Source organism: Priapulus caudatus, unplaced genomic scaffold, assembly GCF_000485595.1.
Source record: "Priapulus caudatus unplaced genomic scaffold, Priapulus_caudatus-5.0.1 Scaffold436, whole genome shotgun sequence".
Classification (NCBI taxonomy): domain Eukaryota; kingdom Metazoa; phylum Priapulida; class Priapulimorpha; order Priapulimorphida; family Priapulidae; genus Priapulus; species Priapulus caudatus.
In genome coordinates, this window is record NW_014577497.1 from 147,774 (window position 1) to 175,485 (window position 27,712).

At 41.0% G+C, this 27,712-nt stretch overlaps 3 protein-coding genes across 5 annotated transcripts in view; 2 read left to right on the forward strand and 1 right to left on the reverse strand.

The window, feature by feature from the left end:
- LOC106810377 overlaps positions 1-1,992 on the forward strand; it is a gene marked incomplete in the record, with an annotated part of 22,765 nt that extends 20,773 nt beyond the window's left edge. For both annotated transcript variants that reach the window (XM_014813698.1, XM_014813699.1), the window contains 1 exon segment: positions 1,207-1,992. In XM_014813698.1, coding sequence (XP_014669184.1) covers positions 1,207-1,479 — 273 coding nt within the window.
- Positions 1,526-4,630, reverse strand: LOC106810378. The gene is made up of 4 exons (XM_014813700.1): positions 4,071-4,630; positions 3,556-3,648; positions 3,056-3,146; positions 1,526-2,364 (listed from the first exon to the last, which is right to left on the reverse strand). Exons 1-4 carry the CDS (start codon positions 4,446-4,448, stop codon positions 2,195-2,197), a joined length of 732 nt encoding a protein of 243 aa, XP_014669186.1. The 5' UTR covers positions 4,449-4,630; the 3' UTR covers positions 1,526-2,194.
- Positions 4,631-5,998: 1,368 nt separating this feature from the next.
- On the forward strand, positions 5,999-27,712 carry LOC106810376 (hepatoma-derived growth factor-related protein 2-like). Of its 2 annotated transcripts, XM_014813696.1 has the most exons (24): positions 5,999-6,393; positions 7,288-7,384; positions 10,120-10,196; positions 10,497-10,629; positions 11,070-11,129; positions 12,609-12,686; positions 13,053-13,227; positions 13,539-13,635; positions 15,314-15,466; positions 16,145-16,402; positions 16,953-17,033; positions 17,363-17,498; positions 17,940-18,071; positions 19,448-19,623; positions 20,160-20,265; positions 20,446-20,519; positions 21,502-21,605; positions 22,246-22,316; positions 22,765-22,866; positions 23,440-23,523; positions 24,549-24,651; positions 25,108-25,269; positions 25,737-26,003; positions 27,027-27,712. In XM_014813696.1, exons 1-24 carry the CDS (start codon positions 6,383-6,385, stop codon positions 27,539-27,541), a joined length of 3,252 nt encoding a protein of 1,083 aa, XP_014669182.1. In that variant the 5' UTR covers positions 5,999-6,382; the 3' UTR covers positions 27,542-27,712. The 2 variants fall into 2 exon arrangements, with proteins under 2 accessions (XP_014669182.1, XP_014669183.1); XM_014813697.1 differs by lacking the exon at positions 15,314-15,466 and having other exon boundaries at positions 6,000-6,393.

Below are 27,712 nucleotides of genomic sequence, written 5' to 3' on the forward strand. Positions count from 1 at the left end.
GTCAATGGCGACAGAAGTGAATTGCCCGGGATCAAAGTGACAGGGTAGCGCAACGTGGTTTTGGTTGTGCTGTGTCGTGAAAGATGCGAGATCATGTTGGTACCTACGCAGCTCTGCGTAGCTGATTGCAAGTCCTTTATGGTTTAGGGTTGTGGTCAAAATTTTGCCTCCGTGTTCAAGACCATGAACAGATTCCGCATTCATGATATGCATGGGTGTTCTCCTTCTGTCGTTTCTTTCGTCCACCTGTACAGTTCTATGATGCATGTATATCCTTCAATCATCTTTCTATGCGACAATTCGTGTCTTAATTATCGCATTTGGTAGACATCTTATACTTCTTCTAATTAGGTGAACTCCAAAATGTATAATAATGGTGTCAATCAATTCCTTAGTGTTAAAAAACCTATATGTTGCCACAAAATCAACTTCCTATGTCACTTACTTACGGAGTTATCATCATTTGACGAAATTCGCAAAAGGCGCTATTTGGGGGGTAGGGTTGACCCTGAGTTACAATAGAACACCTGTGCATCATATAGAGCGGGGAAGCATCGTTTTGAAGGTTGGGTCACTTAGAGCACTTAATAAGGAAACTTTTGGCCAATTTTGGTAGCTCTAGCCACAATATTGGGTGAGTGAGAAGCAATCATACTTAGAGCTACTTTCAAAGTGAACGCGAATTTTGGCTATTTTTTGGCTAAAATTGAGCAAAATGTAGCCATTTCGTACCATGAAACAAAGTTTATGGCAACAAATCATGCTAGAAAGTTATTAGTAATACTCATTCAATGTAATTCAGAGCAATTTGAAAGTTTATGGTTGCTTAATAAATATTTATGCTCTGAAACTTCAATATTGTCATTTTTTCACTTTGGCGCCTAACCGAAAATCGCATAATTAGCTATACAGAAAAAACGTACTTGACTCAGAAGTGTTACCCAAACTTTTTTTGAGAGTCTTACCATAAGGAATGAGAAAATACAAGGTTTTGCTCTAAAAGAGTCATGTACACGAACACCCCCCCAGAGCCAGGAGTATAAGAGAGTAGATGAAGATATATAAAGTATCTCGTTGTGTGAGATCAAGTCACTTCATATAAAATGCGTGTGTGCAACAGACAGTATCTTGAACTTAAAAGCTGCTTTGTCCAATGTGCGGTGTCTGCAAGTGTAGTAATAGCGCTACGATGATTTGTTGTTTCAGATCTCAGGAAATGACAAAATATCGGGCAGGCTTTCGGCCGAGGTGTTGCGCCCATTGTTTTGTCCCCAGGTGGCACCAAAGCTACACTACCTGTGCTTCGCAGATCAGAACGTTGACATCGGCATGAAAGGGCGGCTTTGTCGCTCGCGTAAACAGATGATCATCGATTGTGAAGAGACCATAGGAGACAGTATGGCCGCGCGTCTTGTGGCTGGTTTCATGGGAGATTACAGCGATACGGATTTCTTGTTTGATTTCAATCTTTCTTATTGAGTGTGTGATGTCTCGATATGCAAAGAACTCGCTAAAGAGTGCAGCATTGGAGTTCCTGCGAAATTCAACCAACTTTTATTAACAAACTTGTTTAGTCTCTTATAACTGTGAATCTTATAATAACAGTATGTAGCTAAAAATGTATGTAGTAATTACTAGGTTAAATATATTAGTTGTACTACATGTTCTGTCATTATTCCTTATTGGTTTAGTGAAATACTTGTACAAGAAATTCTCACATCTTCTCAAACAAGTTGATCAGACAAGGTTAATCAACTTCTAGATTATTGCTAAATGGTTGTCGGCAAGTTATATAATTTATAATTGTCTTAACGCCTGCTGCTGTATATCAATTCCTATTATATGTGTATACTGTTTGGCTTTCCGTGTAATATTTATGTTGTAGACAGGATAACATTACCAGCAACCATTTTCATTCTGTTGCATATATCTGAAGTTCTGAACACTGGTCAAAAATACCTAGAACAGTGTAATAAATTAATGAAAACTAAATGTAATTTAAAAGTTTGTATTATTACTACAAAAACACGTTTGTTAACTTTGTAGATTATACCTAGATATTATCAAGAGCTAATAATACCTAGCTATAATTATTATTAGCTCTTGATATTATCTAACAGCCAACACAATCCTCTGCAAACATGACTCCATAAACATTCACACACTCATGTATGATTACAGAACTGCTGAAGCCTCATTTACTACTTAAGTAATGTTTTGGTGGGTATTCCTCTATGCGCATGTCTCCTTGTTCCCATGCCTTGTATGCCTTTGTTCTGATCATGTCTCCCTTAACAACCTTTGAATATGTTTCTGTGGAGGCGACTTCAGGCATTTTCAACTTCTTTGAGACCAAGAATTCCCCTGGAATGGTAGTAATAAGATTCGTGGCTACTGCTAAATAAACATTTTTATTTACCAACACTAAATGTTAGTCAAAGGTAATCAGTCAATGAACAACTCGATCAATCAACAATTTACTTAAACACGGCAACACTAATTATAAATTTAGTACACAGATTTATTGATTTATTACTTCACAGCTAAAGATTTTAATTAAAAATCTACAGGTATTGTTTATCCTAATTAATCCCAATTATTAAGACTAGCTGGAACCCGCGCTAAGCGTGGGCTTAGTGACTGTGATGCATGTGGTACCGACTGTTCAATACCCAGTGAGATAAGAGAAGAGATTGACCTTGACATTGACATTTAACTTCATTATTACATGCTTATTTCTACTTACATTATTGGACTTACAAAAATCATAAAAATCATTATTGGGCTTACATGCAGCACAACGTTGACAGACGGCGAAATATTACAGCACAACGTTCACAGACGGCAAATCTTTACCTTTTTTTTGTCTCTTTTAAGCCTTTTTTATCGTTTTCAACCGAGTATAGTTTAGAACCCGTTCCGTGTATTCATCGATCTCTTCTGTGAATTTGGCGCTATTTGGATCAAAACTGATGGAGCCTTTCATTAACATACATACATACAACATTCGGCAAATTATAGTAAGATGAAAAAAATTATAAATGAATTTTCTTACCTGTACGTTTAACAAGTGAATGTTCTACGTCTTCCTCTGTCACCTCTCCCCATGGAAACGTTACTTCTTTCACAGTCACTAAATGTTTTACCTGCAAATTCCATTTAATCAAGAAGACAAGTTTGTTAAGGATAGACTCAGGGTTATGGACAGGTACCTCTGTAAATGGCAATACAACCCAACTACTAGTCAATTCCAATAAAAAATATCTATTTAATAAAAGAGATGTCTCTACGCTCACTGTGAAAATAATAACAATAACATCATCGCTAATTACGTGACAGCAAAAATGGTAAATTTATATGAAAAAATACTTTTTTCCCCCACATTTCTCAAAAACAGCACAGGGTTCAAAATTTCACCCACAACCCTGTGTCTATCATTAAATACCATGTATATCACACATGATATGACACACAAAGATAGCTTTTCCTTCTCGGACAAATTTGTATAGAAATGAAATAAATAGTTACAAGTAAAATGGTTGCTTCGACACATACCTTCCACAATAATTTAAGCACACTAGGAGTATTTGGCTGAATCACTGCGGTGTTCCTAACAGTGTTCTTTCCTATTCCCAACTTGTCCAGCGTCTGTGAAAAATATCAAAACCAAAGTAAGACCTCTGTACTACCGCCCAATTAACAGAGACCTCGTCGTTGCATTTATTTTTACCCAATGCAATGCTCGTACGCGTGCAAACCAGTAACGCTCATAGGGTCTATGTCCCCCAGGGTACCGTACTGCCGGAACGTACCCTGGGTACGGTCCGGTATACCGGAACGTACCATGGTTAGGGGATAACTATTTAATATGGTTAGGGTTAGGGTTAGGGTTAAGGTTAAGGAGTAGGCGTAGGCGACTCCCAAGACTCGTTAGTGGAGTAGGCGAGGTACGGTCCGGCATATTAGATAGTACCAGGGTACGTTCCGGCATAACCCTGGGGGATTAGACCCTCTCAGCACCAGTAACTGTTAAACTAATAACTGTACATAAAAGTAAATGCTCGCTATACTTTTATATCAAACCACGGCCGCCGTTTGAGTCCTCTATGGCGCCAGATAAGGAGCAGTTTCTCTCCACGTTTCTCATCTGGTATTGCACCATGGCCACGCTTATACTCTTCGGCCACTGGCGGTTGCACTTTCTCATCTGGTCCCCATGGAATCATGTCTCTAGTTAACGTGCATGGCTTCTGTCGTATGTCTTGTGGGTATTTAGTTTTCTGCGGCCTGGTTTTAATGAATAGTCCGTAAAGTGTTTGGTTGGCCCAACATTGATGCGTTCCTGAAACACTCCTGGTTGCCGACACAACCATGGCCATGGGCATGAGGCCCTTAGACTTAGTTTGGTGAAGAAAATGTGAAACGGCATGTTTCATAGGCGTTACCATCGTGGTGATTGGATAGTATTAGTATGTTAACTATTTTACGTAACGACAAGCTACATACAAAAGTTTTAGCTTATTGTATAAAATTTTTACAATTCAGTGAAAGGAAAAACACGAATAGAAATACTAATAGTAATACTAATAGTAATAGGCCATGCAAAAGTTGAACACCGACATAAACATATATAACGCCCCCTCGTGGTACGTTATAAAATTAATCTTAGAGAGAATATTGGAATATGACAATTTATTTTAAATAACTAACTACAATCAATATTATGTAACATCAGTTATTTTCTAAGTAATTTATCAACATTAATTTTTAATAAAAACCTATATAAAATAAGTTTACATGGTAAAGCAAACACCTGAAAATTATATAATATTTTTTAACACTAGGTGGCAGTCGGATCAATTCCATGTCCGTTTCAGTTTTGTAAAGTTAAAGACTCGGCTTGCAGCTTCTCTTTGCAGCGTTTTGTCCTAGCTGCCTCGTATGTGATGACGGCCTACATATTAATCAGGGCTCACTGTGTGGACTATGCATGTGTAAGTTGGTGTTAGTTAACCTTTTTTTTTGGTGCGTGTCGGTGTTCTTCTGCGAGCTGCTGCTGATGGTACTGTGCGTTTGTGCTAAGCAGGGCGTGCGGGCAGCGTGGCGATTGTGTGTTCGCGAGCTGGACAGTGATTGCACTGCGTTGGCTGGCCATTGCTACCGCTAAATTTGTAAACGGGCAGTTATAAGCTTTGTGCGCAATTATTACTTGTATCGGGCCGAGGTACATAAACAATAAGACCTTTGCGTAGTCATAACTGGTGGTTTAGCTTTACCGATTTATTTTATCAATCTGTGAAAGCACTCAACACAGATACCACGCGACTCTCGCGCCAATAGAAAGGAACTGTGGTCGCGGTCGACATAGCAAAGTTACTTGAGTGAGCGTCACTGAGTAGAGTAGGCTCACAGGCCACCTTGGAAGCGTTTGCAACTGTGTAAAGACGCAAGCCACGGCCGCCGCCATTTGCGCGCACCCACTGACAGCATAACAGTATATAGGGCATGGTTGAGAAAGCGCTCCATTCCCCAAAAATTCCGCTGGACGATCTCGCTCGCATTTCCTCAGCGAGTCTGTCAGTAACACCCAATTATTTACCACATGGGCGCGCACAAGCAGCTCTCCACTTGCTTCTGTTCTCCTCTCTTACACAGAACTAGTGGGTCTCTCACTTGTTATAAAACGCCACATAATGTTCTCTGTTCAGTAACGAGCTGTGTCACGCGAAATCACACAAAGACTGACGAAATTCTCGCGTTCGCTAGCACTGCGCACCGGATGGTAACGAACTTTCGCCCATGGTTAAAGGCGGCGAAAGTTCGTTAACATCCGGTGCGCAGTCGCGCTTTCTCACCTGCTATATATTTATGTGTCAGTGTGCGCGCAATAGCGGCGGCGTGTGTTTACAGTTGAAACGCTTCAAGTGTCTGTGAGTAGGCTCAGCCTCAGTAGCACAATGGCAAGAAGTGTTGAGAAAGAAGAGTAGAAACTAGCACATTGCATTCGAGGAGTTTCCGCTTAGTTTGAAATGCGAAAGATGCTGTTCGCTGAGTGGCAATAGTTCACGTCTGTCAGGAACATGGCACAAAATCAAAAACAGAAGTGTTGTTTATGTGTGCAGCTCATTGAATGAATTCTATATGCCAAAATAGACTCAAGTGATGTGGCGAGTGAATCCAGCTATACTGGGGGTGACTGCTACGCAAAAGGGTACGTTAATTTAACCTGGTACAGGAAGAAAGATGCGATGCAGCTGAACATCGAATAGCACGTGAGCCTTATTCGTGCAGTGACCATGCGAATATCAACCTAGATCGGTGGTGGTTGGTCACTTCTAGTGTAGGACCCTGGCCCTCGCTTTCGCAAATGTGCTAAACTAAGATGGGTTCATGGTAGGTGCTATTCACACAGAATACAATACTAATGGTATGCTACCTATTGGTATATATATCATATGTAGTGGATAACAGCATGATTCTTATACAAATCGTTGCTAATACTGGCTGTCAGTACATCAAAAATGGACGATTATTGTCTAATAGTTTCTTGTGGTTAGTAGTTTTAACGTATAGGGTGCATGTGTGTCAGTCTTCGTGTAAATTTTCAACTATGTGGAAAACCCCAGCACACTCAAACTTACTATCTACCCAATTACATTGACATCTGGCTATCATATTATAGGTATATTTTACTTCCATCCTTGCCTTCGTGCATCCAGTGATATATAATTCTTACTGTGACATCAGAACTTTCAATGCAAATTAACATATATATATAAAACATATATACCATGATAAAAAAAACAGATTCATGTCGTTCAGAAAGTGATAAAGTGCTAGTATCAGCAGGAAAATTTCCAGCAAGCACTGGTTGATAAGTGACTCCCACATAGACTGTATCTCTGTTTACCAGTCTTTATACTCAAACCCAATACAGATCTGAATAAAAATGCTTTGTCTGACTCGATGAAAACATGGTGAATGTAATGTACTCAGTACTGGCAGACTGGTGTGCATGTGTTAAGCTCTCAACAGTTAGGCTAGCACGTACTACCAGCGAAAACAGCATACATGCAGGCTTACATGAGGCACACACTTGATTACTGGATTAGCTAGCTATCTGAGTGTGTTAAGTGATATAATGCAGCTTTTGCAGTATGAACCATACATACAGTGTACATGTACATGCAGTATGCACACGCTTTGCCATCTGATAAAAATTTTCTTGCAAATAGAATTGCTTGTTAAACGATTTAGTCTTTTAGTCATCCTTTCACTCTTTTTCAGTTTCACAGCAAAAATGGCAGGTAAAATCAAGCGTGATTTCAAGCCAGGAGATCTTGTATTTGCAAAGGTCAAAGGATATCCACATTGGCCTGCAAGGGTATGGCTGTGATTTATTCAGATGCGAACTTGCTTATACATGTACATGTACATTATATACATCACATGCAACAGACTGTAATGTGAATATTGACCTGTGATCACAAGTTCACTACTTTGTGGATTCAAATGTACATTTATAGCAATGGATTAAGTATGGGTGATATTTTTCCCCGAGTGTAACTGTGTACGCAAAATCCGTGTTTGCGGAAAGTTCAGCAACGTGGCAACTAGTCAGGAAAGCACTTGGCATGAGAAAGTGACTAATGTACATGTATGTGCATGTGGTGTTTGTTCATGTAGGTTTAGCATTGATGGAAATTTATCAAAGAGAATCTTATGTTCACACACAGCAGCTTGACAAAATATGTAAATATGTAAATATGTAGCTTGTATGGGAAAAATGTAATTATTAATGATTGTAGAATGTTGCATATTACTATCTAGACTATATATAGTGCTAGCAACATTTTGTACATGGTGTATGTGAGTTGTGGTAAATATTGGCTTGGTATTGAATGTTAAATAAATAATTAAGCCTTTTTAGCTCATCTGACATAGTCAGATGCAGCTTGTAGAATCGCATGAGCGTGCATCCGTGCGTCCGCGCGTCCGTCCGGCCGTGCGTCCGCGCGTCAACAGTTGGGCACAAATCTTAACCGCTCGACGTACAGTCACGATATTTGGGACGTGTGGGGTAATCCGAAAACGAGTTGGGATGTCGAAGCTGTGGGTCAAAGGTCAAGAGGTGTAAAAGTAGGAGGGAACATTCCCTCTTTAACTTAAGGTATAGGGAGGGAAATGCAGAATTGCGGCACAAATCTAAACAGCTCGACCTAGTCTCGTGATAGTCGGTGTATAGCATCATGGTAGGAAAAGCCATCACTGTGCCGAAATTGGAGGTCACAGGTCAATGGGGCACAGGGCAGATTTTAGACATTTTCCGAGGACATGTTTCATGTTCATGCGATTGAAAAACTTTTTTGTTTCAGTGGTGACCTACCATTTTTATGGCTTTATTGAAAGAACCATGAAATGTTCTTTCCGCTGACATGCGAAGAGTAAGTGTCAGATAACCTTTTGACCCTCAAGAGGAGGGTTAAACATGGATTTGTTGACTGTTAACAAAGGACTGAACTGCTTTTGCTATTATTAGAGCCCATACCTGTGTGAATGTGAGGCTACAGTTGCACAGTTTAATTGCAAAGGCAAATGTTTGTTGAACAAGGTTTACGCTCCTTAAATCATATTATTTTCTAAAGCAGTTTGTCTATAGCACCCTGAAGGCTGAATCAGTGAATGCTCGCGTGGGTAGGCAAAAACACGGGGCAGCCCATGGCTGGCACGCTTCTAATAATTGTTGCCTGCCAACCTGCAATGCACATGTGTCTGTAATGCATAGAGATTAGGTGGGTGTGAAAGTGTAGCAGATATATTTGTTCGAATTGGCTACGAAAGTCAAACAAGAATAAAGAAGACTTATGTATAAGACGTCTTGCTATGCACAAATGAATTTATCAGCAGAACACCAGACACCAGATGAGCCCTGTCGCACTGCGGCACTTGTTAATAGAAGCAAACATATCTTTCCTCACATAGTGGATATCATAATTAAAACAAGCATGGCTATGTACATCAGGGGTGTAACGATTCACGGATATATCGGTGAAGCGCCATACAGCGGTCCATGATGCGATAATCTATACGCAGCATCCGTATCGCGAAATGATATGGATGTCAAGCAGTGAATAAGGCAAGCTAAAATTGCACATGTAATTCCTTTTAAAGTGAATTCTATCTTTTATTTCATGAACTCCCTCTCAGTATCGCTTAAATATTCTCAGCTGTCATAGAAACCTGGGCCAATATATGTGGCGCTCTTGTATTGTCGCCAAAATTGTCACCGCAAAACAATTAAGAGTAAGAGTGCTGATTGATTGGTGCATGACATTACTGCGCACGTACTGAAGGACTCTGTACGTGCTGTATGGCGCGCATGTAAGCAGAGCTGTCGATTACAGATCAGTCTAGAACACACTCAGAATTTGTCAGTGTGTTTCAGCTATAGAAATATATATAGAGTAACTGATTGTTTATGTTATATTTCTATGGGTTTGGCATACTCATAATATGTTTGTGTTATGAAAGTACTGGAATACATATATTATTACAGTAAAATAACATTAGAATTCGGCTGTTCGTGTGAACTTTAAATTATAATTATGTTTTATGACAAATATGAATGCGTGCTAATAGAAATTTGTAGGTATATACTATTATTTATGCACTCACTATCATAATATACTCTGAAATTCCAGGGTATTGTATGCCTTTATTTAGTAATTTACAGATAAACATTAATAACCAAAAACATTAATTCGTACATGAAATGACAAATTTATCATGGCGTGCAATTTACAATATTTCTCTTTCTGTCTGTGTATCGCGATATATGTATCGTATCGTGACCTACGTGTCGAGAGACCTATCATAACCTGACCCTAGTGTATGGTTACACCTCTAATGTACATGTGCCAAAATGTAATAGTATCATATGTCAGGTTTAAATGTTGCAGTGTGCTGGGGTAACCACTCGTGGCTTGCCACCTGTCTGCCAAATGTAATGCCCAGCGAATGGCCAGTGTATGCACATGTGCATACATGTTCGGTCTTTGTTCTCACTTGTATTGCATAGTTTAAAATAGCAATGGTGAATAGATTTCCTTAATGTTGCAGATTGATGAGGTTCCTCATGGTGCAGTAAAGCCTCCTGGCAACAAACACTTCGTCTTCTTCTTCGGGACGTACGAGACGTACGTATTTTACGCTGGTGACGTATTGCATTGAGAAGAAAAGGCCACGGTTCCATGAAAATTCATGTAGTTTGCTATTTTGGATTGATTTTTTTCACATGCATTTTAGGCATCAGCATTTTCTTGTCAAGTTTATTGTTGATAATTGAATTGGTTATTCAATACAACATGGAAAGAACTTTTCAGTACCATGGAGTTATTGTGAATTACATGTATTTACAGACTGCATTGAGTAGTAGGATTATATATACTTTAAATATTATTTTATATATTATATGTGACTGTGTGTGTGTTGTGCAGGGCTACAGTATCAAGAAAGGACCTGTTCTTGTATAAAGACTACAATGAGAAGTATGGGAAACCACAAAAGAGGAAGCTATTCAACGAAGGCCTGTGGCAAATTGTGAATGAGCCTACAGCAACATTTGCAAACGTAAGTTTTTAAAGCTAAAACTTGTGTAAGGTATTTTTTAGGTAGTGAGGTTAGTAATATGAGTATTTAGGTCACACATAACACAATTATGATCTATATTTTCCACTAACACTTGATTAAGCAATAAAATCTTTTCTATAAAGTTTAAAAACCCAATCAGCGTTATTTCGATCTATTGGGTTTTTGACACAAAAAATCCAATTTGAGTAGCATAATGATTATGTTAAACAAAGTATCTTTTGTTAAAAAAAACGAAAATAAATTGAGCCAATATCATATCTGACAGCTGTTGAATATTGTGCCCAGTATAATTTCAGATGAATACATGCTTCCGAGCTTGGTGGAGTGTTAACTAACGTATTAGGATTGGAAACGCTCTCTTGATCATGACCATGTATGACTAAATGTAACGTAGTTTACTGTGTGTTTTTCCTTTGCAGCATCGTCCCATAGAAGCCCTCAAGTCTGGCTCAGAAAGTGACGGCAGTGGTGGAAAGACAGTAAGCTCTCTTTTACCTGTAGTCATACCTGAAACCAACCAACGAAAATTAAAATATCATGCATAGATAACAGGTAGATAGCACTACATGTGACTGTACTACCCTGTGTATGTTTAGGAGTAGGATGGTATGTTGCAGGTGCCCATGAGCAATGTTGCTCATGTTTTTAGCTCATCTGACGAAGTCAGATGCAGCTTGTAGAATCGCACGATCGTCCGTCCGTCCGTCCGTGCGTGCGTCCGGCCGTCCGTCAGTCAACAGTTGGGCACAAAGCTTAACCGCTTGACGTACGGTAACGATATTCGGGACGTCGGGGGGGGATCGTCAAAACGAGTTGGGATGTCGAAGCTGGGGGTCAAAGGTCAAAGGTCAAGAGGTGTAAAAGAAGGGGGAACATTCCCTCCTTAACTTAAGGTATAGGGAGGAAATGCAGAATTGCGGCACAAATCTAAACGGCTCGACCTAGGCTCGTGGTAGTCGGTGTATAGCATCATGGTAGGAAAAGCCATCACTGTGCCGAAATTGGAGGTCACAGGTCAAAGGTCAATGGGGCACAGGGCAGATTTTAGACATTTTCTGAGGACATGGTCTGACGGAGCGATTGAAAAACTTTTTTGTTTCAGCGGTGACCTAGCATTTTTATGGCTTTATTGAAAGGACCATGAGATCTACTTTCTGCTGACATGCGAAGAGTAAGTGTCAGATAACCTTTTGACCCTCAAGAGGAGGGTTAAACATGGATTTGTTGACTGTCTGTTAGAAAGAATTTGACTGCCAGGTTTGCTAGTAGAATCTATACATGCCTGGATGTATGAGGCTACAATGTCACAGTGAAATTTCAAAAGCTAAATTTGGTTGAAGAAGGTTTATGCTCCTTAAATCGTATAATTTCTATGGCATTCTGTACTGTCAGTATGTTACATGTAACGTATGCCACTGCCAGTGGCCACTGCCAGTGCATGTGGTGGTGGTACTGTGTAGTTTTTGCCTGTGTTAATTGGTTACAGGTGGCAGCTCTCTATTGCAGCCTGTAGGCTTGTGTAGGTAAATGGATGAGTGCTTACCTATTCTGTCTTGCAAATAGTTGTTGCTACGACGTACGATGGGAGCTTCCATCTTTAATCTGAAGACACTTAAACGTATGCGCCATCTCGTGGCAACTTTCATAACGATCCCAACGAACATTCCTTTGAGAAGGTTCCTGATACCATCCCTGTGCATTCCACTGTTTCGGCGTGTATGTGAACACATTTGGGACTAACAGGGTTTACTAGAATCCCACCACTCCACCACAGAGTCACCGCAGTAGACGTTAGATGAGCGCTGTCGCTCCGCGGCACTTGTTTAGGATAGTGAACAGCAGCTGTAGAGTGGTGGTTGCCAAACATAGTAATATCATGTGTAGGGTGTGGATCTATTTAATTGAGTTTAATATCTTAAGTTGAATTGGGCTCAGCCTCTAATTTGATGACGTTCCAGAAGCCAGCGTCCGTTCATTCAGAGGAAGAAGAGTTTGACTCTGAATCGTCTCAGGATTCTGATCGACAGGATGATGAGGTAGAAGTCTCTTCGGTTGACGTTTAGTATTAATTAGAACTAATATCATATCCCCTTCAACTGGTCTACATTCGTAATGGTTACGGAAAGGCGTCACGTGTACACACTGTACGTGATTCAGGTTGTTATAGAGTGGTATGGTGACAGAGAAATGTGCGCTATGAGGATGAATCATATGGATCAATACTATACTATGAATGAATCGCTGTATTATGACAGAGTCATATGGGTGCATTATGATCATGTAATAATAATAATAATAACAATAATAATAATAATAATTATTATTATTATTATAAAAAATAGTATTATTATGCGTGTAATATGATGAGTTTGGACCGTACACGAATCTCTTCCTTTCTCCAGGACTTCACACTGAATGACTGCAAACCGAAAAAGTCTGGCCGAGGGAGAGTAAAGCGCTCCTCAACACCGAGTTCACGTCCCAGCAGCCGTAACTCCCAGTCCTCTAGGGGATCAGCTCAATCTGGCGAGGCAAAGCGGAAGCGTGGACGACCGAAGAAGGCCGCTGTAGACAAAGGTAGGGAGGCAATGCTGACCGAATGCTGAGCGGATGTTGTGTCGGAGTAGTCGGGTGTGCGTGGTCGTCTACTGCTACAGTCAAACCTGCATACAACTGTCAACCAAAATGCTAAAAGTGGCCTTTATAGACAGACCTGTGTTCCTTAGCGCACGTTTGACTGTACTTGTGTCTTTAGCTGTTATCTGAATATCTTGTTAGATTGGTCAACCTTGAATAATATAATTGAGTAGGAAATAAACTGGTCTGCTAATCCCTATTATGGGTTTCCATTATTTTTCTCACATTTTCGGTGTATTTTCTTTCACTAGGGGTGAAATCCTCTAAGAGACCAGGACCCCGAAGCAAGAGGCAGTCGAGTAGCAGGAGCAGCAGCTCTAACAGCAGTAGCAGCAGCAGCAGAGACAGGTAGAGTGATGACTCCACTTATATCCACCCATTACAAATGATGAGTGCATGCGGCCCAGCATGGCTTGTCACAGTGCTAGGTGAAATGCTCTGGTCAGTATGTGCTGATCGAATTCTGTTTGCACGTTTCTCTCAGGTGATGCTGCATGAATTGCGAGCATTAGTGTTTATGGCACTACTGTTCGCATAAATTTAGCCGTTTAAGTTGCATGACAGTTTCTGTGAAATACACCAATCACAGAACGCAAATTTTTCCTGTTTATGGATATTGTGTTTGTGTGCATGCGTGTGAACCCGTGTGTGCATGCGTGTGCATGTATGTGTGAGTGCATGCATGCATGCATGTATGGCAATGCAAAAGTCAGGTGAAAAAGAACTTTGCACATATTTTCTTCTCTCTGGGTAACTCTTAACAACTCGTATCTCACTGTTTCTTCTGCGCTAGTTATTGTAGTAGATTGGTGGAATTTTGTTAGGTTGCGACATTGGTTATTGCTACATTACTTACATTTACTGTGTATATATTCGGACACTAACCCCTCCTGCTGATACAGCCACTAACTGACTAAAGGGATTTAAGTGTGAATTATGTATGCTCGCTTGGCAGATATAACAAATATGTTATATATGCATGCTGCAGTCGCATTAATTTTGTGTTTGTACGCTGCTGAAGTAGGTCAGGGTGACGTTGTGGGGACTTGGCAAGGTAACTGTCCATGTTAGGAAGCCGAAGAAATGGAGGTGATAGTGAATTTGTTCTCGCTTGCGCAACTAATGTAAATCCTACTAAATCTGGGTTTACACTACCGACTTTATGTTGTCAAACTGGCGAATTGGACCAACTTCCCAACTATACAACCGACAATCGGCAGTGTAAACGTGAAAGTTGCGCGACCAACCGATCGATAGCAACTAGTTGGGAGATTAGAACATGTTCTATTTTCACCACTCGGAGTTGCCGAATTTGCGAAATTGGTCCAACTTGCCAATTTGACAACATAAAGTCGGTAGTGTAAATCCAGCTTAAGACACGTAGTTTCTGTTACAAAACCAACGACGAGTAGAGAGTGGGTGGCTACTCATCACAAGAGAGAGATATCTCGCAATGTTCATATCTAAGTGAGAAGGCACGTAATCGCCGTGAGTGTGTTGTCACAGGCTGAGAAGGGGAAGGGAACTTATTTAGAGTGCATTATAGATGGTTAAGGAGGCTGTAATGAGTGTTTCTGCTGGTCATGAGGTATTAAGCTTGTTTAATATACAGAAAGGATGTACTACTGTTGCTGCTGCTGGTGGTAACAGCCACTCTTACATAATCCGTAGTACAGTACAATATCGATTAGTTGCATTAGAAGATAGTAAATTGCTTTCCTGCGTTGAAACTAATTGGGCACATTTTTGGAAGATGAGAGGGGAAAATTATGATCGGACTGATCAGAGAATGAAGCAGGAGCAAGTCGGCCGCTTGGATTATAGGAACCCATATTTGAAGAATTGTGTAGAGTCACAGAGAGTAGAAGCTAAAGTTAGAGGGATGTGTGTGATATTATGACACGAACATATCGGCTGTGACATCGCTGTTAGCAACTGATATGTCTTTGCCATGTGCTAGTCGCTCTGCCGTGTGAGGTGTATGCAGGCATGTGCACTGAGCCATTTGTTTGTGTCCACCTTGCAGTGTTCCGCTGGGCAGGATATGTAAAAGCACGGTTACCAGTGAAACCATACTGGATGCCAACATTCCAGTTGTCGCGCCTCTCGACCCTCTGCCTGCACAAGCTCCCGACGCGCCACAGCCCGCCCGACGATTAGCCGTCAGCCTTGTACGCTGGTAGGTGCAAATATCCCGTCCAATCCTACACCTTCCCCTCCCGCTCGACCAGGCCGCTTCTCTTTCATGCCGTCAATACTCCTTCTATTGGTGTGTAGGCATCTTATTGTGTTAAAGGGGGGTTTGGTTGTGTTCACGTCGACATTAAGAAGGAGGGTGGTTGTTGTAAGCGGTGACGTGTGTGTGTGTGTGTGTGTGTGTACGTGTGTGCGCGTGCGCGCCGCATGTGTCTGTGGTGTGTGTATGTGTGTGTGAGTGTGTGTGTGTGCGTGCGCGTGCGCGTGCGTGTGTGTGCATGTGGTGTTGTCTGTGTTGCAGGGGATAGTTTGTAGTCACTATCTGTAGGTGTAGTTGTAGTGTAGAGCTTATCACTGATGGTGAATAACATTGTGAAGAAGGTGGGAATGCTGTGAAGTTTTAACCTTGTGATCTACACAAGAATTGTGTGCGATACCTATTAATAATTTGTTTTGTTTTATTAGATGGTTTTGGATAGATTGGTAGTTTTTAAATTTTATGAAAGTTGTTTAATTTTGGATAAGATTTTTAAATGTGTTAAGTAATAACTTGTTACTTTATGTGTGAGACTACTGTGTACACCATGTTACCATGCACATTTTCTATTGCAAATTCATTGTTGATAGTTTTACATTTGTTTTGTTTGTTTTGTGTTTTTAGTGATTCTGTCAGCATTGACAAACTTGTGATGGATATGGACAAGTCTAAAAATAGTGGTAGTGAGTCAGAAGAAGAGCTGAAACCTGCAAAGAGGAAACCAGCGGCAAAAAAGAGGGCCAAGCCCGGTGGTGCAGATGCCAGTGAGGGGGCAACAAAACCAAAAGCGAAAAGAAAACGGCCGCCACCAAAACCAAAGGAAGTGACGAAGATTGTACTCAGTAGCAGCAGTAGCAGCAGCAGTAGTAGTGATTCTGACAGGTAGGTGACAGAGCATCACCATATAATAATAATAGTTAATAATAATAATAATAAATATAATATAATATATATATATACATGCACACACATATCTTGAGTCATATTTACCAGGTAAAAATGTGAAATTATTTATCCTGGATTGCAAACATTTGCACTGACACTGTTGCTAGCTGACAGCTGTTGTGACTAATAATGATGGCTGTGATACCGTTTACATATGACTAATGACAACAATGTTAGAATAGTCATAAACATGTTCGTTAAGCAGGATATAGGTTTGAGGAGACCAATAGCTAACTGTGTTGGGTTTAAAATATCGCCAGTATCAACAACGTATGTAGATGCGTTTTCCACTCTAATGTCTGACTCTAAGCAGCAAGTGTTGAGTGGGGGGGGGGTGCGCTAGCAATTTTTGTTGTGGTACTTGTTAGTTTTACTTACTTATCCTCTTCACTCCCAGTGGAGCATAAGGCCACTGTTGTTGTGGTACTTGTTAGTTTTGAACTTTAGTTATTTATTGATGTTAATTTGTGAACGTTTCATCTTGTAGTGGTGAGATTAGCAGTTGGAAGAAGAAAGATGAGGAACGAAAGAGAGAAGTTGAGAGGAAGTTGAAGGAGGCTGATGAAAGGTAAAACAAAGATGAAAACTTCATATAAAAATTGATAATGTAAACCAATACGCATCCCATCGCATAGACAGTGGATTTTGTTGGTAAATGTCTGTAGATAAAAAGCTTTTGAAATTTACATTTCAATTCCAAAAATCAATTTTCTGATTGCATGTTGAACAGTTTTAGTATTGATATTTTTCACTCGCATATATTTTTTATGTTTTCTTATAAATAAAAATGAATAAGTAAATGAAAAAGCTTGCAATAGGTATTGAGGTGTGCATTCTGATGTCATTTTCTTTGGTTCTCTATTCACAAAGAAGGTATCACTAATTGTTTGAATGTAGGAAGCAGCAAGAGGAGAAGGAAAGTCTTAAGGCAGCACAGAAAGAGCTTAGAGAGGAAAGGAAGCTAAAGCAGCAGGAGGAAGAGCAGAAGAAAGATGTGAAGAAACGACGTTCATCTGAGTCAAAAGATAAAAAGGTTAAAACACATATATGAATTATATTATTCATTTCATTGAGAATACTGATCAATACATGGGGGTCAGACTTATCAAAGTATTAATTAGGCAAATGAGAGTTAATATCCAATGGTGGCATGTACACTATCTAAGCTTCGGTTAGTGGTGATGGCTACCTTGCTACCACGGTCCTATCGTAATAAGAGATAGATAAGGTCGCTTTGCTAGGACTTCGATAAATGCCCCAAAACACCAAAAACTAATTTACTACCTCACAGACCTTTTTGGCCAGGGGAAACACTGTAACACTATATGTTTTTTACTAGAATAACAGACTCTGATTATCTTAAACATTTTTTAACATCACCCCATCACTGATTGAGTGTCATGATAATTTTATGTGGTAACGTAATGATGACATACGATAATGCTAAACTAGAGCTTTTTATTCATGCTCACAGAAGGAAAGGAAGAAAGCAAAACATGATGAAAGCACAAGTGAGAGCGAAGAGGAGGGAACACGACCAAAGAAAGTTGGGAAGCACAAGAAGAAAGAGGCGGCTAGCAGCGATGAACAGGATGTTGATGTGGAGGTAAGCTTTCGTCTTCACCGAAAACACGCATTCTTTGTGACAAATACATAACGGAAATGTGTATCTTGTCCATATGCTGTTGGCTGTTCATGATAGCTATCAATTTATGTTGGGCACACAATTTGGTTGTGGGAGCTTAAAAATCTGATTTGTCTCAATATGTTTTTAGTGGCATAACAGGGAACAATTTCCAGCCAAAAATTTGCATAGCAAATGTGCTATACAAAATAAATTTTGCATAGCAATTGGATAAATTTGAATAGCATTTTTTTTCAGACAATCACAGTGCAAATTTACACCGCAGTGCATGCTTGGCGTGTTATCGTGTCGGCCTGTGACAGGCACAGCTAGCTTAAGCCTAGGACACACTAGCGATTCTGCACGCTGCCCGGCAGCGTTTAAACAGCGTGCAAGCTTGGCACTCGCCCGCTCGCCAATGTCGAGTGAAAATAATATCGGGCCGGGCGAGTGAAAGCTAAAGCTGACTCGCCCATGTTGGCGAGTAAAAATAATTGTCTAGAACTTTAATCAAATGTTGGTTCCTTACGTTATATATCCAAACATTGATGAAATACAGTTCTAGCGATTGTGAAGGGCGGCTATCCGACTCCTCGACCACGACATCCTCACTTTATATTATCAAAGGTCGCCGAAGAAAGCAGCCCGCGAGAGCGCGCAGCGCCAGCACAGCGTGGCTGTGTATACGTGCCTGGGGCGGCATATTGATTGATGTACGGGGGGGGGGGAGTGCAGGATTGTTTAAAAGTCACCTTGGCCTTGGTGTTAACAAATCAATAAAATCGGCGTAACGTGGCATTTCATTGACAGGGCAAAGCAGCCCGAGAATAAAAGTAAATTGTAAACATGTATGTTTCCGTTTACATCTCGCATGGGCTGCATCGCACAACTGCGATTCATAAAAAAATATGCGTAGCAAATGGCTGAAAATACATCGCGAATTGCGATGCGATACCGGGAAAATTATTCCCTGCATAATATATCTGTTAGGCTCTCAATTAGGCACCTATAAAGGCTGGCCTACGTGATTTGTCTACAGCTTTCTGTGTACATTCGAATGCTCAGAATATCATCTTGAATACTTTCGAAATCATACTGCATCCAGGCTGGTGATTTTTTTTACAAAGAATTTTTATCCATGCTAGTACTACAGTACTACATCAATGTTTGGAGTAATCTTTGAAGTATTATTAGTAAATACTACTTTGAGTAGGGTCTGACTAATGCTCTTGTCACTGACACTGACCAACTACATTTGTAAAGCTGTCCTGTTTGAATGACATGTTTAACGAGTGAGTCTCGTGGTGTTTCATATCTTCGTGAGGTTGTGATCACCTACTGTTTCTTTTCTGTGGCAGACTGTTGCACGTAAGAGGCACGCGATGAGCAGCAGCGACGGAGAGAAGGAGGAGAAAGAGAACCACGCAAAGAAAGCCAAGGAGAGTTCGTCTTCGGCAGCTGGAAAGTCTACAGCAGACACCAGAGGTCGGGCGAAGCGTGACGAGAGGAAGCAGAAAGCGCAGTCTCGGGCGAGGTATGATGAGTTGAGCTGTGACTACTAGTAAAGGTCGAGACAGACTGCAGTGACAACGACGAACTGTAACGTTTGGCGACATTTAAAAAAAATTGCAAACGACCGTTAAGGAAAAATTATCTAGAGTTTGAGGTTGATTTTAGAGTTGTTTTCTAATTTCCAGCAACGTTGTTGTACAATACTTGTACAAGTACTGCCAAAACACAGTTGTAGATCACATTTTCATCGGCACGTGACAAAAACATTTCTCGGCGAAAATGCGATAAAGCATTTATTTCCATTTATTGCATTAGATTTTCCAGCTTTTTTTGCAATCGTTTCAGTGTATTCATGAATAAACGTGTCATAATATCGTAATAGATTATAAAGATTAAATAAACCTAATAAATCTATGTATAAGAAATGAATAAAGATATTCAGGAGAAATCGGTCTGGTAATAATATTATTTCAATAATTTTGCACCATAAAGACAGTGGCATTTTGTAGTTCTATATCTATGCAGTGTTCATTAGTTATGCATGGATATGATCTACAGGGCACAGAAGGAAGCTGCAGATAAGAAGAAGCAATCTGAGAAGAGAAGGCATCTTGAAGAGAAGAAGAAAGAGAAGGAAAATGATCGAAAGTCTGAATCAAAAAGGGTACTGTGTTTTTGTTTGCTAATCATGAGCATTTATGTTATCATTATGTTCTTTATTATTATTTTTATATTATTTGCTATTTTTCTACGAGAATTTAAATATTTTACAGTGTGTAAAGGATTTAAATACTTCTCATGTTCTTGAAATGCAGAAATAGTATTCAGTGGTAATTGTTTACAGTCGGGAAAGACAAAGGAAGCTTCACCAAAGAGAGATGGTGAAGAGTTGATAAAGAAGAAGATAGCTGACAAAATGTAAGTGAAATATGCAAGAAAATGGACATTATCAGCTTTTGCAAAAAGTTGTAATATTTGACCTCAGAAATCTTTCATGTAGGTATGATGGCTTCATTCATTCAGTAGTCCATCATGCAGGGCTTGATTTTGTGAAAAAAGTACTGTAATCCCAGAGGATTTGTTAAGACAATCCTGAAATATTCGGTAACCAATACTTGACATATTCAAAGTGTACCCTACATCACTCTGCGAGTCAGTAAGTTATATGCGACTGATATTATCAAGAGCGTATTAAGAAGCAGAGCGTACAACGGTGAAATACTGAAACCATGTTGCAGTATTAGTCGAATTAAGAAACTTTGCCCGTTTTATTTTGACGATTCTTTGCGGTAGTATTGATGATCAGCTGTCCTACCTTACTAATATAAAACAAACCGCTTGTCCCTACGATACTCCTACGCTGAGATAATGAGCAATGAAAATCTGGTATTTTTGCCGAAAACCGACTCGAGATCCCTGTTGGCTGCAACTCTCTCTCTCGCTTTGAGATAGCTTTGGGGAACCTCGCGTGTTTCCGTCAATGATTGACAAATGGAATGAATGACGTCTGTTATTGATTGCCATAGTGATGACCCCCACCTGTGCCCACCTCACGCTGGATGTATAGTAAACTCTGTAGTACTGACGTGAGTCAGCGCTACCAATGCGCTACACAGCGGCGGCGGCCGAGAGATGGTCACAGCCAACAGGGATCTCGAGTCGGTTTTTGGCAAAAATACCAGATTTCCAGCGCTCATTATCTCAGCGTAGGAGCATGGTAGGGACAAGCGGTTTGTTTTATATTAGTAAGGTAGGACAGCTGATCAATACTATCGCAAAGAATCGTCAAAATACAACGGGCAAAGTTTCTTAATTCGACTAATACTGCAACATGGTTTCAGCATTTCACCGTTGTACGCTCTCCTTCTTAATACGCTCTTGATATTATACTTGTACATAGTAAAGGCAAGGAGGAGGAGAAGGAAAGACTGAAACAACTAAAGTTGATGGAGAAGAGGCGGGAGAAGCTAAAGACCTTAGAGGAGAAGAAAGAGAAGAAGATGTGTGAGTACCGATGTCTTCACATGATGGTATATTTCTTTGTGTGAAGCCTGGGCTAAAGTGTAAACCCTTCTGGCGAACATTTCATGCATGTGTGAGTTGTGTGTAAGAAGGGGAATAAGTAGGGTGTTATATGAAGACATGTATCAGTTGATAGACAACTAGTTTTCCCTGAAATGTAGATTTTATAGGTAAAATATGGCGGTATCTCATCTGTACTGTAGGCGAATACCAGAATAACGGATACCTTGTGTCATTTGAGAGAGTATATAACCTTGCCGCCAAATTCATAATAATTTGTTTAATTTCACTGCACATTACCTTACAAACCAGAATTCCCTTACATTACAAAACAGCCCAAGTTGTTTGGTTTTAGATAAGAGATGACTTAGGTGATTAAACATTTTCTACCATTGATGTGACGATTGATAGCCAGAGGGGCAAATGGATGGGCAAGCAGATAGAACAGACAAACAGACAGACAGCCAGACAGGCAGGCAGGCAGGTGCAGACAGTCAAACAGACACACAGATAGCCAGGCAGACAGACAGACAGACAGGCATACAGATAGACAGATAGACAGCCCGAATGGACAGATACATATTGCATTTAAGTAAATACTATCTACATTTATGTTGCTTAGTGGCACAACTTCAAGAGCGACTCACCGAAATAAACAACAACATTCGCCGGAGCCTGCAGGCTAAGAATCCTGTAAGTAGTATGTCGCTGTAATGCTCTATATTGATATTAACTATATGCTAAATTCATTAGAATGTAGTTGCGATCTGAGGTCTGATGTTTACTTGCGTTGTACAGCCCATGTGTCCTTAGAGGCTGCTACAGTTGAAGATTTGTGGTCTTTTGGTTATCCTTACATGGCTAAGGTATTTTTATAAGGCTGCCACAGTTAGGGTTTGAAATAATTTAGTCTTATATAATACGGCAGGAGTTTCCTTGGAAGGTTGTTGTAGTTGAGGTTTGCACGTCTGTTCACGCTCCTGCTGTAAACTGGGGGGTGACTATCGAGTGTTAGTACATTTATAAATACATTTTAAAATCGTGTTTGTGTTAGTTTGACATGAGATCTTAGTGGATGCACACAGGCCATCAACTAGGTTTTTGCACATATGTAAACCATGTTTGTGTTGGTTTGACGTAGGATCACGACGCGTGTACACGGGCTATTGATGAACTGGACAGCCTGAATCTAACACAGAGTGTTCTGAAGAGAACTCCTGAGATTATGGTCACCATCAAACGCGTGAGTCTTTGAAAACTAGCAGGTGGATGCACCACATCACCAGGTGTTAGAATACTGCCATCGGTTTTCATTATATTATCGTGTAAAATAATTTAATTTTGTGATAAATTTAAAGTAATTGCTACAGCGATAGTTTCAGTAGTTAGTGTCACTGAACACCTACTGCCATCTAGTGATAGCACAGGGAAACAATCAGTACTGTTTGACAACGACAGCCAGTTAGCTGTCAAAATTCTCGCTCCAGTGCATATTTTGGATTATTTCGAATTTAATGCATCTCTTTGGGCCTACTGTCAGAATGTTAACATGTCTTATGACCTCCATACAGCGGGGAATGTATAATGAATAATACAATACAAGCATTGGCAGAAGCGATTATGTAAATCAGTGAAATATTCTGACAACATTTCCAATGCGAAGTGCGATATGATGGATGTATCGGAAATTGAAAACCACTAAAACTTTATTACCATAGTTTATACATTTTATATATTGACTATTGTGTCATTGCATTGGTTGGTGTTTTATTGTATGTAATAGTTCATGTAATAAAAAAAAATTCTGTTTTTGCAGTGTCGCAACTACAAAGCCAGTGTAGAAGTAAAGCGCAAAGCGGACGACCTGTATGTAAAGTTCAAAAAGCTCTTCTCTGACAAAGTAAGTAGAATTAAATATTTCACGGTACAATCAACCATTTTTCTTGCACTGAACTGAAGTGTAAGTTCAAACCTACCTCCCTCCAACTATGCCAAACTGTGCCCTTAACCTCCCAGTATAACTCATTATACCAACAACCACCTTCCCTCCACTATAAGCAACTGTTCATTCGACAATCGTATTGATTTAAATCTGAAAAAATTTAGTAGAATGAAGATTTACAAATAAAATTTCCACTTAATTAACTGGCAATTACAGTTAATATTTGAATGACACTGCTTTATCTAGCTGTTACTGTTAGCAGCAATTATAGGGTCTTGCAAACTGTTGGTTATGAGAAATTAACCATAAGCAGTGTCTGACTGAGCGCGAAACCTGAGCAGATATTTAACGTGGCAATTAGCTAGTTCGCAGAGCGTGTGTGATTCTAGATCTAGGATATTTCTAAGTAACAACGGCTAACATGGAAATAGGATTTAGAATTCTAATTCGAGCACTCATTTAAAGTTGATCAACCTTGCAGCTAAATGCATCTCATTTGTATTGCTACTTTCATAACATTTCTTCTCAAAATCTATACGAAATTACTTCTCTTACGAACGTAGCACCACAGTGATGTTTACACATCCGTGACAGCGGAGCGATCTGCTTAATTCAGTAACAGTTCCTTTCTATGATAAAACGAGTTATAATTCATTATTCGATGTTTATTCAGTACAAAATTGTTAAATTTGTTTAAATCATATATCGTTATCTATATTACTTATGCAACCAGGAAACAAATATAGTGTTTTTGTTCCAGGAACTATTTGCGCTATGGCGTATGGATACTATTTTGCGTTATCTGGCACTTCATACAAATTACTTGCATACACACAAGTTTTCAAAATAGCCAACTTCGGAGCACATTTCTGGCTCAATGAGAACATTTCGTGATGTTTGCACACTGCAAGTATGCTCACAGTAGGTCTATATAGGCCTTTTGTTGCGAGGGCTATCCGTTTTAAATAATAATATTATTACAGGTTTCTGCTGTAAAAAAGGAGGATGGTGAAACGTCTGAGATGGGCAACAGCTCAACAGCTGAGCCGGTGAAACCAGCAGTCACTGCTGAAACACTCACGACAGGTTTGTAGGACAATATCTGGCATTAATATGTATTTAACATGCACAGAGTGTGATTAAAATACAGTCAATTGAGGGTAGTTTACATCACGTGTGGACAATAATGAATTATCGATGGTTATTGCAAAAGTGGAAAATGTCACGAAATCCACAAACATTTTATTTAGATGTCAGTTAGCTATGGTCCAGATGACATCAACTTTGCTTTCTTTTAAGCGAAATCATATCTGTCATTGCACACATTTTTTAATCAAGGATTACTTCACAAAACTCTCTATAAACAAAAAATAAACTAAAACAATACTGTAACAAGGTAGCTTAATTCCTAAATGAATCCCAAATCTTTACCAATGCAACAACCTTACTGGCAGTAACGACGAAAACTGACGACATTAATCAATATCTAAGGGGACAATTTTGGCTTGTAATAATCGCTGGTACACGTGTTTTTCTGCATAGATGGCAGTCAGGCTGGCAATGCCGACCACAAACCTGAGGAGTTTATCTCAACAGCAGCAACGGATCCACGTGAGCATGGTGCCGATGTCAGCAGTGGCCCCAATGATGCAGGCAGTGGCGCCCCTGGTGACGAACCGGGTAATCATGCACCCACGGAAGAAGGTGAGATGCAGCATCTTCCCTCTCGATCTCAGTGATGATCTTTGTTGAGACATAGTGTACGAGTTAGGGTCATGGCAGAGTGTGGCCGGTGATATTTATTGATGCGTGTTGCATGCTGGTGGTGATTACGTGCGACAACTTCACACAAGTCAACGACTGTTGTCATCACTGGCATAGCGTACCATGCTTAATGTTGCTTACTACAGCTGTTGTGTGCGATATTCGATCAAACTTGTATGCAGAGAATCAAAAGAATTGGCAAAAGTGTCCTTTATAGACATGTATCCATTCTATGGGGGTGGCCACTAACACAAGGTTGACTGTATTTTCAAAGTTGACTTACTGTTGGACGTAAAAATTCAAATTTATTTCGTACAGACGTTCGAGAAACGACACGACGTGTCTTTACAAGGCCTCACACGATGCGTTTACGTGTGATTTACACGCCTGTTTCCTCTATACTATAGAGTCTATAGATTCTCACGCCGACGTTGCTGCTGCCGCAGCAGAGCCGCCAGCCGAGCAAACGACAGAGCAGCCACTAGGCGGCGCTCCCCACCGCGCGTACACGCCGGAACCGGTTGTTCCGGATGCCGAACTCGTGAGTCCGGCGGAGAGTGCGGACGATGGCGAGGCAGAGGGTGCCACGTGCGCGGGAGCCGAGCCGGTCAGTCCGGCGGATAACATGTCCGGTCTCGCGGAACCGATCAGTCCCGGAGAGATCCCACCGGAAGGTGAGCAATGATGGACAGTCGTGCAATGACGTGAACACCGACGGTGCTCCTTAAAAAAACGGCAATGTTGAATCGCAGTCGCGTAATATTTTTTGGCCATCATTTTGCTTTGGTAATAATAATATGCGCCTATAACTATCAGACTTTTGTACTATAATAAGATGTATTCTAGTATCACTGATCAGTGTGAGCAAATAGGCCACAATTAAAATATTCTTTGTTTCTCCTCTCCCGACCCTGACGTTATAACTTGTGTAGGTAGGTAGGAAAATTCTTTTTTGTTCTCAGATAAAATGTACTTTTTTTGCTATTAAAACCATAATATGTATGCTAGTACATGTAAGATTGTATGCATGCACACGATCTGAATGTTCCATCTGAATCCGACATGCTTCCATTTGAACTTGGGCATCTGTTCAAGTAGAACAGACTCGCAAAAACGCTTCGCTATCATACATCACTAGTTTGTAAAGCACATTCGCGACCGCGATGCGGGATTCGGCGGAATAGTCGGGTAATGGTGTAAGTTGGACTCGTCATAAACAAAGTGCGGAACCAGGGGTTGAAATTAGATTTTTATTATGGTATCCATGTGGGATACCAGGTATTTGAAATCTGGTATCCCGAAAGATCCGGTATCCCTTTTTTAGATAATAATTTCAACAATGTTGGTATCCAAAACTTGAAATAAGCAATAATGACATTTCACGGCTTTCCTGGCTGCTGGCTGGCTGGATGGCTGGATGGCTGGCTGAAGGGCTGGCTGACTGGCTGGCTGGCTGGCTGGCTGGCTGAAGGGCTGGATGGCTGGCTGGCTGGCTGGCTGGCTGGCTAGTTGTGTGGTTGTTTTGTTAATTAGGTAATCGATCCTCTTTGATCTGAGACGTCTTCGGTAATGTAATGGTAAATGTGACGCTAGTAGAAGAATGTCGCGAGTATCTACAAAGTGACAGAACTAACGTTTGCCACATTCGATCACTACTCCCGCATCCTAAATCCGCCTCCCGCATCTCTCTGTTGCAGACGAGACGCCGGCGGACGCCGACGCTGTAACCACGACGATGACGACGGACACGCGGCAGCCGGGCGGGGGCGTCATGGCGGACATTAGCGAGACGGAGGAGATCAGCGAGGCGGAGATCGTGAGTAACGGTGCGAGCAGTGACGACGACGGCGGCGGCGGCGCGCAAGCGGCTGCCGGACTTGAGGAGGTCAGCGACACGGAAGACATGAAGGGCGGCGACTCCGCCGAGATGGAGGACGTCAGCGACGGAGACGAGATCGTCGGCGGGGGCGCCACCGTCGCGGGCGCGGAGCCGGTGAGCGACGCGGAGGAGGAGGAGGAGGAGCGGCGGAGGCGGAGAGGACGGCGGCGGCGGGTCGACGATCACATTCACTCGATCTCTCCCGTCTCCTCACGATCGTCGTCGCCGGCAACGGCCATCGCGGAGGAGGAGGAGGAGGGCGCCAGGGAGAAGGCGCCCACGCCGGAGAACTATGAGCTCGAAGACGGAGAGATTCTCTCCGACGACGATTAGCTGTGACGTGCGTGGCGCCCTTTGCTGTCGCAATGGCAATCTCGGCGCGTGGCGCCCTCTGCTCTCGCAACGGCAATCTCGGTGCGTGGTGCCCTCTGCTGTAGCAACGGCAATCTCGACGCGTGGCGCCCTTTGCTGTTGCAATGTCAATCTCGGTGCGTGGCGCCCTCT

Excerpts from the sequence above, each read along its gene's own strand:
- LOC106810378 (XM_014813700.1), bottom strand. The coding sequence starts at position 4,448 with ATGGTAACGCCTATGAAACATGCCGTTTCACATTTTCTTCACCAAACT. Across the intron at positions 3,147-3,555 it reads TGCTTAAATTATTGTGGAAG|GTAAAACATTTAGTGACTGT; the intron begins GTATGTGTCGAA and ends TGGAATTTGCAG. Across the intron at positions 2,365-3,055 it reads TTCACTTGTTAAACGTACAG|GGGAATTCTTGGTCTCAAAG; the intron begins GTAAGAAAATTC and ends CTACCATTCCAG.
- LOC106810376 (XM_014813696.1), top strand. Across the intron at positions 17,499-17,939 it reads CTGAGTCAAAAGATAAAAAG|AAGGAAAGGAAGAAAGCAAA; the intron begins GTTAAAACACAT and ends TCATGCTCACAG. Across the intron at positions 25,270-25,736 it reads TCATGCACCCACGGAAGAAG|AGTCTATAGATTCTCACGCC; the intron begins GTGAGATGCAGC and ends TCTATACTATAG.